General features: G+C 34.8%; 1 protein-coding gene across 1 annotated transcript in view; it reads left to right on the top strand.

The window, feature by feature from the left end:
* Positions 1 to 3,775: 3,775 nt before the first annotated feature.
* The window catches only part of LOC128218256 (uncharacterized), a 37,010-nt gene continuing 22,271 nt past the window's right edge, over positions 3,776 to 18,514 (top strand). Inside the window, 6 exon segments of the mRNA XM_052925871.1 lie at positions 3,776 to 3,928; positions 9,617 to 9,759; positions 11,016 to 11,148; positions 13,324 to 13,414; positions 15,733 to 15,938; positions 17,562 to 17,705. Of these exon segments, the coding sequence (XP_052781831.1) occupies positions 3,818 to 3,928; positions 9,617 to 9,759; positions 11,016 to 11,148; positions 13,324 to 13,414; positions 15,733 to 15,938; positions 17,562 to 17,705 (828 nt within the window). The 5' untranslated portion in view covers positions 3,776 to 3,817.

The raw sequence follows: 18,514 nt of genomic DNA, 5'->3' as shown, positions 1-18,514 counted from the left end.
GTCACTTAACGTCCCTCTCGAAAGACGATTCAGTAGTTTTATTGGTGATGTGGGGATCGAACATTTTTCCACTGGGTCTATCTGTTGAAATGCCGTGTGTTACCACTTGACCACAAACTGTTCAAATATAACCACAGTTTATAATTGTCGCGGAAATTGTTACTTGTAGCGAGAGTTGTTGACATTCTAATGTGTATGCTTATGTTTATAGGTCAGGGAGGAAATACTTTTGACCAGGTTGTTGTACATTGTACATACAAGTTATCTTTTTACGACATAAGAAGCGTTCAAGAGGCCTATCAGTTATCTTTTTATTTAAAACTATAGAAAAAAATGCACTGACAAAATAATAGTGGATCTTTGATTTATGGCCCAAAAAAGTTATTTGTTTCAACGAACATCTCAAAAGAAAACAGGGTAGGTAGGTAGGTAGGCATAACTTTTTTCATTTTTTTTTTTTCAAATCCGGGATCCCATACCAAACCGACCTTTATCAGGGTATAAAACTATTGTAGATAAAGAAAGAAATATAAAATGGTCAATTTTTTTAAGTGTTCCCTCAAAAACGCACATTTTTTTTACAATTTACGAAAAAAATCACAGCCAAAAAAAGTATAGGGTCGGGATGAAAAATAGGGTCGGTCGGGTTGTGGAAACAAACAATTATATGTTTACGCCTTATCAACACTATGCAATTTGCCCAATCGCATTATAACTTCCGCGTTTATCGCTGGTATGCTGCTGTGCGACGCATAGTTTTTGCATGGCATATTGTACTTGATTTTTTACACCATAACTTTTAAAATATTAATTTCCATTACCTGCTCTGACCTTTGGGATATTAAAGCTGCACTCTCACAGATTGAACGTTTTGACAACTTTTTTATTTTTTGTCTTGGAAGGAGCAGTTTTTTTGCGTAAATATCTGAAAACCAGTGATAAAAGACTGATGACAAAAGATCAGATCGCAGATTTTCATATTTCCTCTCCAAAATTGATGTTTTATGCATATTTCTTAAACCGTTAGTAACGGTTAAATTAAGCCATAAAACATTAAATTTGGAATGGAAATATAAAAATCTGCGATCTGATCTTTTGTCAACAGTCTTTCATCACTGGTTTGCTGATATTTACGCAAAAAAATTGCTAATTCCAAATCAAACAAAAAGTTGGAAAAGCGGTAAATCTGTGAAAGTGCAGCTTTAATTAATAGTCAATCAGAAAGAAATTGCCGAGCTTGGTTTAAATTTAGACTTTTATCATATTTTAAAGCATATTTCAAAACACAAAAGTCAAATGCATCAATCAATCAATCAATCAATCAATCAATCAATCAATCAATCAATCAATCAATCAATCAATCAATCAATCAATCAATCAATCAATCAATCAATCAATCAATCAAAAAACGAATCAATCAATAAACGAATCAATCAATCGACCTACCAACCAACCAATCAATCAATCAATCAATCAATCAACCAACCAACACAAACCAATCGATCAATCAATCAATAAATCCGTGCCATAGCTTTTTTTTTACTACGTATTCTTTTGGCATACATTTACGGCCTTTTGGCTTAGTAGATTTTATTCGAATAAAAAAGAAAAGGTTAAACCCCTATCTAAAACCCGCTAATATGTTATTTTACGCTATCTAGGGACTTGCTTTCTACCTGTGATATCTTTTTGCTGAGATGGGGAAATACATCTCCAGAGAACAAGCTAATAAAAAACGAGCCACCTTAGGTCGCGTTAGGCCAGGCATACTATTTATTATTTTTTGTGGAGCAATTTGACAAAACATGCGATTTGTCTGCGTCCAACCTCGCCTGAAACTGAAATATCATTAGTGCTCCAGTCAGGATTTGAAAAGGGCAGGGTTCTAGGTCAGAAATAGCACTTTTGATGTGCATTGAATATGAGCCTTAATGGGCCACATGCAAGGGTCAATATTCAATTCATATTGCGTATACATGTGTTGTAACTACTTTCAATACTAGTGTTACCTAAGCTGTGTTTTTTTATTTCAGTGTCATTTTATGTATATTTATTATTTTTATACTTATTTCTTAAAATTGACTTTACGATATGTTTATTAAATAGCACACATGGCAAATAAAGTGCATAATCACCAAAGGCGTCTCTGTCAAAAAAGGGCACAGGTGGTGGGGGCTAGTAAAAGGGCAGTAGGGTACCAGAAAAGGGCAGCAGGGTGCCCCCCCCCCTTGCTATTTAGGCCTAGCTGGAGCACTGAATATGTATACAATTATTACTTAACACATTATTTATGAATGGCTGGCAATTTGATCTTAATCAAATAACATGTTCTGTCTTTGTTACGACTTTTTCGTTCAGGGTAAATAAAGATAATGATTTTACGCTTTTTTTCAAAAGTACCATTCAGGCTCAGTATCGACTACATTTTCTCAACCAACTGTATGTGTAGTCTAGGTAAGTTAAATGATTCCACTTTCAATTTCAATCAATGCTACATGCATGCTGTATTGTACATCTAGCACAATAGTTTCTTTTAAGTATATGTGAAATGTATAGCTTTCAGGGGCGGATCCAGGATTCGGCGTAAGTGTGGGTGTAAATTGGGGGTGTAACCCTTTGTCTACCGCCCCTCCCTCAGAAACAAAATTTATTTGGTTTAAAGTGTTGACAGGGGTGGTGTGGGGGTACTCCCCCTGTTCAATTTTACGTGACAATTTCTAGTCCGAAATTGTGCATTTTGGGCGTATAGTTAAGCAAATTTTTCTCCGATATTGAAATAACAAGTAAACTAGGACGATTTTAGTGATCCGCTAGTGCCCTTGTTTTATCATGAAAGAATTGTTAATAATTATAGTTGGACTGCAAAGACAGCTGATGTATTATTATTCATGTCCAGAAGCCATTCATTTTGTCAATTTTTGGGTTGGGGACAAACCGTATACAGGGTTTTAGCCATGTTTAAAAAGGTGCTACAGAAAATGGACAGGGTGCTGAGGGACAAAAGGGAACATTTTATCGGGCAGTAAATTATCAAAGCATTATGCCATTCATAAAAATGTCAGAAAGTGTGCATATTTGAAGTAACAGTTGGTTTCAACTACCAAATAATGTATAGTTTGTTTGATTTCATAATAATTTTCCAAGTTTTAATCAAAACAAAAGAAATATTTGATTTTCTTGAGCATTTAATTCTATGAAGGCAGGAGGGGGCACATTCTGGTCTCCATGAGGGCGGAAGGGTGCTTCCAAAAAAAGGACAGGGTGCAGCACCTTCCCATAACCCTCCAGCTAAACCACTAGCTAAGATGGCCTTACTTTGGTAAGGCCCATGATCTAACCGAAGAAGTCTTTGGTAAGAGGGTGACACCTATAGTAGGGCTAGTCAACTGAATGCACTTATAATAGGTTGCCAAAAATATATAACCAATGTATTTAGATGCTTTAAGAGTTTATGTTTCGTAACAAATTTTACAGTTAAAGGAAACTAATGTTATTTACCTAGAGAACTTCCATGTAAACGTGTATAAAATTCAAATTTAAACTTTTTTTCAGGAAATTATTTCAGCAAATTAAAAAAAACAATGTTTTTAAATATAATGTTAACCCCCAAACACGACCGACTTTCATAAAACCATGAGCATCAAATGTGTAAGGTAGCAGAATGTCACAATTTTGACGTTAGGGATGGACAGAAGAACGAGTTCGGTAGGCAGGCCCAAATTACCTCCCTTGCCGCTTACCGCCCTGTCAAAGGTGGCGCTATGTGTATTGTGTTTAGGTTTTCGTTTGCAATCTGAAGTAAGTGTATGATTCAATTATGGATTTCTCCGTCCTTCTACAGGACTTGCGAGATGTCGCGGAGAAATATAAAGGAAAAACAACCGAGCCGTCAGTTTCCACCATTGCATACGTCGATATGTTTACAAAGGTAAGATATTTCGCTCGCCAAGTGAGCAGTACCCCCCTTTCAAAAATGCCATGGCGTACTGTCATTCAGTCACGCACACACGTATGACTTTATTTCTGTCCCATCCACGCAATTTTGCTGCATATTTATGAATGCATTAGTGTAATAAGATATGGAATATTTCATATACAAAGTATTTCATCTTTATTTTGCTGCCATGGAGCTGTCACAAGAATTGAAATTATGCAGGCCAAAATGCAAACAAAATGGCTTCCTGTTTGTTCAATTGGATTGGATAATTATAAATATGTGGACACACTTTGTATAACAGCATTTTACAGTGACATCTGTTTCATTTAATAGAGTTTATGTTAATTCTCCTTTAAAATACACCCACAGCATTATTAAACTATGATTTATTGATTAAATGACTGAAAATTGTGATGTAGATTTTGCATGTTGTGGATTTCATTTGACCTGAGACTCAAAGAACTCTTGTAGCTACTGGCTTGTGAAAATTGATAATAAAAAAACCGAAAATGACATTTGGTCTTGCAAAGACATGAATATTATCAGTGCTAGCTTTAATCGACATGCAATTTATTCTGTCACAAGTCAACTAGTCTAAAATAATAGATGTGTTATACGGGATTCTTCCAATCCCTAACGTCTAAACGGGAATGTGCAAAAAACGGGGGTGTTTTAAAAATATTGAAATTGTTTTAAGTGAAGTATTTTATGGTTGAAATTGATCATAAAGAGTTAAATTCATATTTTACCATGTAAGTGAAATGTTATTTTGCACTAAACAAGCATTTAATGCATTAAAACAAGTTGTTTACCTTTCCAATAAAACGAAAGTTGACTGACACAGATAACAATTATGCGAAGGGGAACAACTCGATACAATCGTAATAACTCGGCCTCCTCCGACAAAGCTTCGAGATAGACCTCGTTATACAATCGTAACAACTCGGCCATGTCCGAAATGTTCCGAGCGATTTAAAACTGTGCCCTGAAGCCTTGCAGGTGCCCTTCATGTATATCTCGTTATGTTTTGACAGAATGAAATGAAGAAAAGCCGTCAAACTCATAATTATAAGTTGGATATTTTTTTGTGTGCGTACGGAACTAATATAAAATAACATTATCTGGTAATATTTCTTGTTTTTATGATATTTTATAGACGCTATATGCTTTAACCCGGAATCCTGATCGGAACAACTACCCACTTTTGATACTAAACAATTTGTACGTAAAGGATTTGCCATATCAAAAATCTAAAAAAAATCCGTCAACGTACAATTATTTGGACTAACAAGTCAACCACCTGATTTCATCAAGATAAAAGTACTTTTAATTAAAACTTGTGGTAATGACCTTTGATTTGAGTTAGAATGTTAAATTTATTTCAAGACTATTGGAAGACAGCAGAACTAAAGATGAGTGTCAATTACGAATAAAGTAAAACATCTGTAATTACGGCGTATCGATATTGTTTGCATTACAACATTTTACAAGTTCTATAAATATGACTCAAAATATTTATGCAATTGAAGTTTAATCTTCATTTTAATGCAGCAGTCAATTGTAACCACGGCCCCCCCAGGTCCTGGGGTATACTGGGGATAGCCAGGGAAATGGGCCATGATTTTACCTTTCAGGTGGCCCCGCAGTGCCGGGTGAATGCCGTGGTTTTGTCTTTGCTTTAAATATAGCGGGGAATGGGCTTACCTCGAGGGTCCCTGGGGGGCGGGGATTTTAGCCGGGGTTGGCTGGACCAAAAATCAAAGTCCCCGCTATTCCCCGGACCTGCGGGCCATGGTTACAATTGACTGGTGCATAATGATATTTTTATTTTTTACATTTTCTTTCGAAATTTTCCTGAAGCACTTTTTAAATAACAAATGATTTTTGACTATGTTATAAACATATTTATAGACATAAGAACTGAAATTAATAAATGTTACAACCATTGAATAAGTACCTAGTATAAAATAGAAATAAAATGTGCCAAAACATAAATTACATCAATTTTTTTTTCAAAGACCACCCTGGTGGACCAAATATACATGTAGACAAAATGTTTACATTGTGTAAGTGGCCATTTTTTGGTTAAATAGTGAATTATTTTGAATTAGGCAAATTTGGTAAGAGTTATGTCATTTAATGATATTGTGCAAAGGGAAGTTAGCGCTTAGTGTCTTTTTAATCAATTTAGTTCTGTGTTCAGATCAAGCATAATAATTCCCACAGAAATATCATCCCGGAGCTATTTTCCTGAGAAATAATCCTTATCCTGCCCAGAAAAAAACATTTGTCCAGTCTTCACGAAATTGTAAAATTTCTGCCTGTCCACCAAGTTGGAAGTTTTAGCCTGTGTGAAAAATATTTGCATGTCCGAACAAATACGAGTGGACAAATGTGTGCTGAAGTTTTTGATTGTGCCTTGTAGCAAACCAAGAACTAATCATAACAATTGAAATGAAATGCAGTTACGGTTGCATTGTATTTACTTGTTTATCTCTGGCAATCAACATCATGAATCCGTATTGGAAATGGCCGACTTTTGTTGATGTTTTTTGACGTCAAATATCAATGTGGGATTACTACCCCTAGGCAATTAATCAGCGAAAAAGTTTTTGCATACATTTTGCTTTTAAGTTCCTTTTCCCTGATGAGTTGTCTCAAAATATGTCGGTCATCCAGACCATAATTTACGAAAGAGCTGCCGAACCAGTACAAAATTTGCCTGACATGCCGGCACATTTCAAGAAGACTGTTTGTCAACCTTTTTTACCAGAGAAACAATTGAATCAGCTTCTTCAATATTTAGGGCAGTGTTCAAATTTATAGTGTTATTGTGAATGCCATTGATATATGTGTCAATAACGCTAGTGAAAAAAAAGAAGGAAAATCTAGATGTCCTCATTGGGATCAGATTTCCTGAAAGTTAAAAAAAGTGTCAGACATTCGGTCTGACAAGACACAAATAATATGAACCGTAAGAAAACCTGTTATACATGTACCTTAGCAGATGGAATAAAAACAAAGTAAAAACAGTGTTTTCCCTTGTATTTTTGCTTCTTCTTGGATCATTGAGTTGTTTACAATTACTTCTCTTTTGTCTGGCTCTGCACCTTGGTAAAAATGTTGCAAAGCCATGTTTGCTAGGGTGAACAACTGGCAGTATGTAATTATTACAAGGCCTAAAAAAAAAATTGTTTGGTTAGGGTTACATCCTTAAAAAAATAGGTAGGGTAGGTAGGCTTTTTTTTTTTTTTTATTTATTTTTTTTATTAGGTTTTATATAAGAATATAATTTTCATCATTGGAGAATGGTGTTAAAGCTATCTTCTGTATAAGCATTTAAGGTTTAAACTTAATATTAAAAAGCAATTAAAAAAAAAACGAAATTTTTTTTTTTGTTTTAGTTTTTCATTTTTTTTTTCAAACTGACTATAAAAACGGTAGGGTCGGCGCCTATTCCGTAGGTAGGGTCGGGTAACCCGAACCAAATGTATTTTTTTTTTTAGGCCCAAGCAAATGGATTTTTCTACGGGCACGTTACTGAAAGCGACTTATGAAAACATGTGTTAAGTTTCCCTTACACATTAACACAGAAGTATTTGACTATGAATGACCAAAACAAACAAAAAGAGTATGATTTGTGTTCAGATGAATAAATGTTAGTAATATTTTGGCACTTTTTTAACTGGTGAATTCATGGCCATGTAGCTTATTAAAAAACTCATGAAAGCTTATAAAGCCTAATGTTGTTTTTTTACTATACATGGTTGTTAAAACAAAAAAAAATTGATCGTTCAAGTCAAATGATTAAAGCTGCACTCTCACAGATATACCATATTTAAAACTTTTTTATTTTTTGTCTTGGAAAGAGCAATTTTTTACGTAAATATCTGCAAACCAATGATAAAGGATTGCTGACATCGCAAATTTGTACATTTCCTTTCCAAAATTAATGTTCTATGGCTTAAACCATTAATAACAGTTAAACAAAAATGCATAAACATAATTTTTTGAACTTAAATATGGACATCTGCGATCTAATTTTTGTCAGCAGTCTTATATAACTGGTTTCCATGGATTTTCGCAAAAATTTGCTCGTTCCATGACAAAAAATAAAAAAGTTGTCAAAACGTTCAATCTGTGAGAGTGCAGCTTTAAACATAACAATGCATTAAAAGCATTTAAAAAATCATCAACCTAAATTGTGCCCCTTTGACTTTAAACTTCCGCTTACAAATGTAAGGAACGTATTGGATTCTATTATCTGATTATCTGTATGTTCAAAGGATGCTGAAACTTGACGCGGTGATGGATAAAATCAGTAATTGCTTACAAAAGAAATGTGGAAGAAATTATTTCTAATCATTTTTTTAATGTTATTTACTATAGTGATCTATGGATAAAGAAAATACATGCATATTTTTATTTAAATAAAGTAGAATGACGCAAGAGTAAACAGTTCACTTAACAAAATGACGTATTAGGGTGTACAATACACTGTTGGCCAAAAAAATGTGTATATCTGTATCTCTGGTAACCATTGTCAGATATCCCGGGTGCTTGATAATTTTATTGACAGTTAACCCCTTGTTGCATATTCCTTGTACTATTTAGTATTAAAATTATGCTATAGTCGGATACCTCGTTTCAGGGTAATGCCATTTTGGACATCTCCAGTACTAAATTATGCCATTGACCATCAGATTTATCCGGTACTAGACTATCCTATTGTTGGACATCTTGGTACTAAATCATGTCATTGACCGTCAGATATCCCTGGTACTAGATTATCCCATTGTCGGATATTCCTGGTACTAAATTATCCCATTGTCGGACATCTTGGTACTAAATCATGACGTCATTGACTGTCAGATATATCCCCGTACTAAATTATGTCATTGACCGTCAGATATCCCCATTACTGAATTATGTCATTGACCGTCGGATATTCCTGGTACTAGATTATCCCATTGTCGGATATTCCTGGTACTAGATTATCCCATTGTCGGATATTCCTGGTACTAGATTATCCCATTGTCGGATATTCCTGGTACTAGATTATCCCATTGTCGGATATTCCTGGTACTAGATTATCGCATTGTCAGATATTCCCAGCTCTAGATTATCCCATTGTCGGATATCTCTGTACAAGGTTCTACCAATTTTGGATATCACAGTACTAGATGATGCCATTAAACGTCTAATATCCTCAGTACAATATTATGCCATTGTCGAATATCCTCAGTTCGGGATTATATCAGTTTAACTTAAAATCTGGAGTTCCAGAAATGAACAAGAATGCTTTAATTTTTTTTAGCAATAATGTGATAAAGTTTGTTTCTTTCAGAATAATATTTACTGTTCAGCATGAAAATGATTTTGAGTCAAAATTTATTTTTACACTTGTGAAAAAAGTATGTTTTAGCTGTCATGAGAAAAAGCATCTGATGTATACATGCATCATGATTTTTTTATTAGGCTTTATGTATGAACATTATTGTCATTATTGGAAAATGGTGTCTTCTGTCTTAAGCTTCAAAGGTATTAAACTACATATTAAAACACACTAATTTTTTTTTTAACCAACTGACTTTAAAAGCGGTAGGGCTGGAGCCTATTTCGTAGGAAGGGTCGGGCAACTTTGCATTTTTGTTTCAAGGCCTTATTTTGATAATCCAGATCCTGAAGAGGACCCAGAAGGTTACAGAGGACTATGAAGATCAGATTACGGTGTTGTGGGTGGCGCTTAACCAGTTGTCCACCATCTATAAGGACCTCAGCGCTGGACCTGCCAGGGATAGTCTTTGCAAGTTTGTCTTTGGGTAAGTTAGTTAAAACATTATGTAATTTTCCACGATTGTGAAGAAAGTAATGATAACTTATACTAAGTCACTCTTGTTGGTATGATGTTCTGCGAGAGAGTGTGGTCTTGTGTTATGAGGGATTCCGGAGTACAAGGAGAAAACCCACTTGTCTGGCAAGTTGACCACCAACCACTCACAAGTGCCCAGACTGGGAATGGAATCCGGGTTGCCTTGGTGAGAAGCCAGTGTGCTAAACCGCAGTGCTAACTGGACAACCTTTAGGTAAGTTGCTTTCAGGTAAGTACTGCAAGTATTAAAGGATTATTTACAATTTCAGTAAACAAGATTTGTAAATTTCATATTGACTTAACATGAATATGACATTTTATTTATATATCATAAATACTAATTTGATGGGTTGCAACGCAAATAAACATAAAACTTGGCTCTTCAGTGTGAGCATCTTCAACATTATTCATTTGTGACTTCAAGTCCAAGGTTGTTACACTAGTAATATATCCAAATATATGCTAATGTTATTTCATGATGGCAACATCATTTATGATACATGTAAAGTATTATTTTTAGCTCAATCATACATACATGTATTTAGTATTATTTTTAGCTCATCTGGGTTTTTATGCTCCGTGGTTGACTGAGTTGACTGAAAAAAAACATCACATGAGCACTGGTGTTTGGCCCACAGCACTTTTGTAATTTGATGTATTGGGGGAAAAAAAGTTTAGAAACATAATTATGTCAGATAAAATTGTGTAAAATCTTAGTGATCAAGAAAGGTGAAGCAAGCTCTTCGTAGGCATTAACAGTTTACACATTACACATGATTACATGTGATTACAATCGGAAAACCTCAGCCTTCTCCGCCATACAACTAGCCCCGGATGAATGCCAGTTCATTAGTTAAAGTCGTTTGTGAAATTGATAATAATAATAATATTAATTAATTGCAGTATTTCAACGTGAATTTTAATTTATACATAGTTCAAATTGATTTCCAGAAATATGTGTTACGGCCTTAAGCATTTAGTAAAGTCCTGAAAGGCTTAAATGCTATTAAATTGAAATAACTATGCGATCTACATGCATGGTGGTTAAATTAATGAATTGTGACATTGTTTATCATCCATATATACTTCCGAGGTTGTTTCAGATAAAAATGTCTAAGGTGCTCCATTTTCAAATCGGCTTGAAATTGATTTGTTAACAAAACTTTCGTCATTTTCCTATCATGCTCGACTGCGTTTCCACTTCAGCATGTGTGCTCGTGCGGTACTGAACATTCAGTGGTCGAACCTGGACGAGGACAATGAAACGAGACAGAATTTCACGGCCACCGTTCGGAACGTAAACGATATCCTGGCACAGCAGGGGTTTGCCAAGTTTGAGGTTTGTCGTTATGTCATATTATGCCAAAGCTAGAGATTATAAGTATCTTCCATGGCCGAGAGTGTAAGATAGGTTCATTCCGATCCGAGCATAGGGTGTTTTGTGGAAACGAGGTTTACCAAGTTTCCGCAAAACACCCTGCGTGAGGTTCGGGATGAACCTATCTTACACGAGCGGCTATGGTAGATGCTTTTTCTCCTACCTCAATTAAACAAAATTAAGTAAAAATGTATTTTTTTGCAGGAACTCTTTTGTGCTTAGTGAACATAATTGCGTACGGATTTGCAATAATTCGTGGTTGTCATGGATATTCGCGCAGTGATTCAGAGTATGTAAATGGTCTGATAGGTCTTTAAATAGTTCTAAGAAGAGTGAAACATTATTTCTTGAAAGGTACGTAAAAACTGTTTTCTGGTGACATTTGAAGCGAGAAATAATTAACTCGCGTTCTAAATATTGCCACCAGACAAGGTTTCCCTGATGCGCTACAGACGACAGTCTTCAACAAGGGAGGTAATTACAATGTGGTGACCATTAAAAGAAGTTCCATAAGGGCATTTTATCTTCGTCCGTGGGCAAGATAAGAATTTCTAGCATGGTTAAATTAATGGATCTACTTATCTGAGGTGGGAGAAAAGTTTTTACTTAAGCCGTATTGGTTACCTTGCTTTCATTCAATAATGCATATTGAAGTTCTTTATGCAACACAAAAGGCTTGATCTCCTATTGGAGGAAATCAATTAAAATCACTGGATGGGCTAAATTCCGTTTGGATTATAATTTAAAACAATACTTCTTTAGGAAAATCACTGTGTAGGAGTGTTTCTACACTGGTTAGGGGCCATAGGGGCCATCTTTGATTTGGTAAACAAGTTTGTTCCTGAAACTTGATTGTAGTTAAAGGCGACTATAAATTAATTGCCAAATTATTTGCCAGATTTTCATTTTCATGAATTTTATTGACTCAAATTCATATGTTGAACTAGGTTCTGTATTTGCAGATGGGTCTGTTACTATAAGGGAACGGCATTAATTCATACCTATGATGTCTAAAACACATATATTCCCTATAATATATTTACATATTCAACGATGAAACAGTCATCTTAGTAAAATAAAAAAATAAAATGTCAGCCCCCACCCATATATTTAAAAATAATCTAGCAATTAATTTAAATTAGCCTAACAGTACACTCTTATATACACACATATGAACAGGTGTTTCATTTTATAACATAATTGGCATATTTTAAAGCATATTTACACCAATTACAACCCTTTTCGGAAGCTCTTAAATGCAGATATGTTGATATTAGGTCTTGTCCCAAGTTTCACGATCATTCTCAAGTTTTTTATGAATAACTGACTCATCTTATTTTACTGCATAGCAGGTAAGCATTTTTTAAATTGTTGAATATTTTAAATTTGTTAGAAATGAAATCCTCTTAATAAAATGTTGATACGAATTTTCGGTCAAAACAGATAAGTTGTGAATATAAATCAGTTTTTGGGAAGGAAATGTGTTTGAAATACTCTTAACTTTTTTGCATATTTAACTACCTTATATAATTTATTTGTTTTTGTTAAGACATTATTAAGTAATGAAACAAAATTCAAATATGAGATAACAGAATTTATTTCCTCTTAGTTTAAATTATGTTCAGGATTTAATTCAGACTTTTCAAGAAATTGGGCGGGGTAAATGAATATGAACCATCCAGCGTTTTTTCCACATAAAAGGGAATGATGGCGGGAACCTTTGATAGAGGGAAAAATAGAGTTGTTTTGGCAAAAAGGGGAAAATACTAACTAATTTATGTAATGTTCAACTTGTTTCTGAACCTTTATCCAACAACTATCGACATATTCATGACTGGCACAATATTGCTACATTTACCAAATGTTGAGAGGTCAATGCTCCTTTAAAAAAAAATGAAAAGAAAGACTAGTCTCAGTCTAGGCTCAGACTTGAGACTGTTCAAAAAATGGGGCCAGACCTTGTGTTTGTTTTTTTTACAAAACTTTCTTTTGTGTTTAAGAAGTGTGTTAGTAACTTACAGAGATGTCATTTGTGTGAGAATTTTCAGATTTCCAAGTACATGTATCTAATGGCTCCCAGGACTAAAAAAACTCAAAACAAATAAATTAACTGGTTGGTTTTGATTGTTATTTCAGGTGATATTGGAGTTGATGGTGAGCCACTGGACACACCCTGTCCTTAGTAAGGTCATGTCCGGTGATGACGAAGAGGACGAGGAAGAGGAATGTGAGTTATCTCCCTTGAGTATTTGTTGACAATTTTGACACCATTCAAATTTTCATTTCATAAATTGCTCTCTATTTTGTCAGGGTTCTCAATAAGTTTTGGTTGAACTTACACAAATTGTAAAGTTACCGACCAGCTCCTACATATTCTTATTTTCCAAATTAAAAGCGGCCCAACTGTCTATTGAACCATCCATTTTGGCAAACAGCCGGTTTTTATTAAGAACACTTTTTTTGTAAACACTAATTTACCAAAAGTTCTGGCCCCATTTTCTGAGTAATGCTTGAGTAATTACTCAATTACAATCTCTAATCATGGCACCACTGTCAGTGTTCAAAATTCGCGGTAGTCCGATAGCCCGAGGCTACCGAATTTCAGCTCGGGCTACCGGATCCCCGTAAAAACTAGCCGGATTGGGCTACCGTTTTTTCCAAATGTAATTTAATAAAACAACCCCCCCCCCCCAAAAAAAAAATAAAAGCGTAAAGCATCGTGTTTTATATGCTTATTAGTTAAGAATACGTCCTACCAGGCAACTCAAGCGACTTGACAATGGCGAAAGAACAAAGTGAAGTCAGAATTGCCGAAATTTACGATGATCAAAAAGCTAATTGCTCTGCGGTTCAGGGCTGCAAGCCATGAGCAGAATGTTTCTTTATTCAATTAATATATATAAACACATGTCTAGAGTAATTAAAGCCCGAAGTGAAAAGTGATTATCGATCTGTTTGTAACTACTAACTGTGTGTATTAGCAGCAGTCAAACTCAATGACGTCAATAACTCCGCCCATTATGCAAATTAACGATAACTTCTGCAGTTTTCGCTAAATACGATGGCAGTGAAAAGCAGCTTAGACGCTAATTATCAATATAAAAATCGATACTTTATTTATTTTGTTTAAATATATTTTATTATTGTCCAAAATTAAATGATAGAGTTTAAGTTTTAAATGCGTAAAAGAATATTACAAACATCGTCTTTAATGCGAGGGAAACAGGTGCCCATTTACTTCCTGACAAAAGTATTAAAGGAGAACTGTTGGACATAGTTAAATCGTTGTCAGTGTACAGTACAGTTAGGTTCTATTATATACCTTTAAATTGCTTTGCCATTTATTTTAAATAACATTTATAGGAATATTGGCATCGATTTTGTTTTCTTCCGGAATTTGAAAGTGAAACTAAAAGTAGAAAAAAAATCATTGCACAATCGCTGGTGCATTTCGGATTTGACAAGGATGCATTGGATAAGAGAACTAATTGTACACGCATAATTCTACTAATTGTACTCGCATAGTTCTTATAATCTTAAATGATATGTTCAACAGAGTCAGACAATATTTTCTCCTTTTTTTAACCTTTTTTAAGGCTTTTCCATGGGATGGAGCGCCCAATTTTTTTAGTCTGCGAGAAATTCACTTTGCTTAATAAAGACGCATTGACTTGTCCAGATTGAGGAACATTTATTGAATTATTGAAACTGAATGAGCGTGTTTTCATAAATGCTTCCAAACGAGTGATACTTTTAATATGGTGTTTATGTTTGGGCAAGTGAAATTGGTTTTGGTCTAGTAAAATTTCCTCTCTGGTAGTCTGAATGGGCTAGTGGATTCAAATCCGAATTTCGTACACTGCACTGTACATCCTAGTATGGTTCAAAATATTTCATGAATTTAGTCTCATGGTGATATTGTTATAGATTTCATGAAAATTAATTTGAACTCGCGTTTTTTTAGAGCAAGAAATCATTATGATTTTCATGTAGTTTGATAGTATTGCCCTCTCCTCCAAGTATACCAAAGATTCAAGGCTACAGCATGATCAAACTCTTCAGTTAAAAAATAAGTACTTTTACTGGTAGTCCGACAATTGACTTAAAATTTCTTGTAGTTGAACCAAAAAACTGGTAGTCTCGGACTACGGGATAACCGTTAGACTTTAGTGTTTACCCCTGCTAAAATTCTCAACACTTCATCCTTACCATCTCATCAAAATTAATCTTGTTACAATAGAAAAAATGTTGGGCGCATGACAGACCCGTGTCCCTATCTCAAAGGTCAAGGTCACACTTAATGTTTATTCACAATGGAATGCTGCATATATAAGGACATAGCAGTGTCGGTTGTTAACTATGGGTGGTATTTTTTTAAGTTTAGAGGCAATTTAAAATAACTTGCCATATGTATTTGACATGTAAAGGCAAGATCAACTTTTCATGTACTGACCTTGTTCATAGGTCAATGTCACAATCGGGGGCATTCGTCACATACTGTGACAGCTCTTGTTTTATTGATAAATACATATTTCTACTTAAAAGGCCTGGAGTATATCAGGTCACAGGACCCAGAAGTGCTGAAGCTACGGATCGAAATCATGATCAAAGAGAATTGCGAGGAGTTTGCCCTGAACCTGTGTAACTGGTCGCTGAAGCACCCTGCCCTGCAGCAGAACAACCTCAAGATCAAGGAGCACCAGATCTTCATTCTATACAAGCAGGGGGATTACAGCAAGATGCAAGAAGTGGTTGGTAGTTCCCCCCCACACCCTCCTTATTAAATTTTTAATGCAATTTTTGATACAAAGCGAAAGTGTAAGAATTCAGACTTGTTCCTCCTAATGTCTAATTTTGAAGACTGATTTAGTAAAAAAAGATGAAAAAAACGGTATTGACTTGGCTTTGGTGACGCTGGCATCATGCATATTTTTTTCTGTCCTTTGTTAAAAAAGATATCAACGTATGTTAATGAAACTTGGCACACATTACCAGTGACAATTAGGGCTCTTCCATTTAACGTATAACCCTCGGGCGGAAGGCACTTTTAAATTATGACACCACCCTACAGAAGCAAATTTACCCATTTTTGGGTCCAAATTAGCAAAAAAAGACACCCACCCGTATAATTCAAATTGCCTTCCACCTCTGGGTTATATGTTTTACTGGAATAGCCTATAGCATATATCTATACCAAACCTCATAACCCTTATTTAGATGGAAACCTTCATATATCTACTTGCTAGACACCAGATGTGAAACAAAGCAAAATATTTTATGCAAATTATGAATAAATAACATGTTTTCTGTTATCAGTAACTGCATTCCTTAAATGATTAATATAACTTGAAAAACACTTGTACATCAATGTTAATCAATAGATGTAGTAGTTACTTTGTTTTAATAGTTGTTTTTCTCAAACTGTGCTTTGGAAACACAGTGTTCTAATTTCATTTTCATATATATAATCGTTCTGACACAGTTGTTTTGAAACTTTCATATATTCTTGTTGACTGGGCTTTCTTTCTAGTCGTTTGTTGCAAAAAATTTGGCTCCTTTTCCAACCTTTTCAAAAATATATATATTTATCCTCATTTTTGTGTAAAAAATCAACTTCAGACTGTCCTTTTTATGTTTTTTAGAAAGTTAATTGACAAGAATCAGGCTCAAAACAGCTTGGATTGCGGCAGTTTTCTGTTGTAAAAAGCTGTCATAGCTTAGAATCCAGTAGCATGAATGAAAATCTAAATAATGCATGGCATAACATTTATGTTTCAAATTATAATATGAATAAGTAATACTGTGGGCATTTAAAAGTCCCTTTTGCTAGCAGATTCCCCTTTGGACTTGGGCCTTTTTTAATCGGGAAACAATCATGATTTTGATTAAAATTGGAATTACATTTTTGCCTAAAATAAACTAGATTGCTTTAAAAAATATACAGAAAAGATAGAACATATAGTTCAGTTTGTTTAGTTTGTTTCTTTAAGAATACACTAATTATTCTATATACAATTGGTTTGCTGGTCCAATTGATATTTTTTTTTTCAAACCATAAAATTGTGATTTTGAATTTTACATTAGGGCCTAAAAATATGTTTTGGCATTAGGAATGGGGCGGAAGTTTAGCCCAAAAAAACAACTGCCTTGGCAGGGACCCCAGGCCCATTCCCCTACAGCTGAATGACAGCCTTGATTAATTCAATGTACTACAACTGGCTTTTTGAGTGCTAACTGGTTTCCATATTTCAGTGCGAGGCAGTGGTTTTCCATGACAATATATACCAGGACATGAATTCTGATTTAAATGATTTATGGCTGGTTTCTACATTTCTGTGTGGGAAATGGGTTTATGACTGGTTTACATATTTCAGTGTGAGACAGTGGTTTGCCATGACGGTATAAAGGTTATGTCGCACCTTGCCAAGAATCCGGCCAACCAGGAACTATGTATCAGACTGGCACAGGTCTTCCTTATACAAGACTGGGTGAACCCAGACAGAAATTGCTGTACACAGGTAAGTTATGTGCCCCTCTTCACCCCTCCCCTCAAAACTATGCAGGGGAGAAATATTGTCCATCCGTCTGTCTGTTACACTTTCTTGTCTGCTCGGTATCTCCTAAATTCTTTGAATGATTTTCTTGTCACATGGGTAGAATGTTCACCTTATCAATACAACACTCACTATTTCTCCATATCTCCCATCAAATGGTGAGAAGTAGAATGAAAAAGCATTGAGGAAGAAAACAACTGTCTACTTTGTGTTAATATTTGTAGCCTTTGTTGAATATTTAGTATGCTTTAAAATCATTAAGCATGTCAATTATTTATCTGTTAAATCAAACGCCACCAGGCCAAAAAACATACATTTATAACCCCGAATACATGAAAAGTTGTGTCAGGGGTTTGTATCTATACAAGACGTATTATGAACAGGAATAAGAGAACTTCTCTCTAAGTATTGACATTCAATAGAAGATGGTATACATAATACTATGCTTATTTATGTAATGCATCAGCATCATTTGAGTTCAATAACTATTTTTACAACTTGAAGCAATTAAGCAAACACCAAATGCTTAATGCCCATTAATTTAATGTATATTAATTTGACTAAAAACATTTTAGGAAATTGACATAAGTTAAGAAATAACTTAAGATGTTTCATGATTACCTGGCTTAGTAATCTAATTGTATCTATATGTGTTAGTGCCTGCCTCATCTTAAGCCCAACCAATGACACTATTTTGTGACCTTGTAAAATAGAGACTGGTACTGGTTTCTTGCATGCCCTCGCAAACTTCCAACCTTTGTCACAACTGAGTA

Source organism: Mya arenaria, chromosome 14, assembly GCF_026914265.1.
Source record: "Mya arenaria isolate MELC-2E11 chromosome 14, ASM2691426v1".
Classification (NCBI taxonomy): Eukaryota; Metazoa; Mollusca; class Bivalvia; order Myida; family Myidae; genus Mya; species Mya arenaria.
Note: the sequence above shows the minus strand (reverse complement) of the source record. Positions and strands in the feature narration are given on the sequence as shown.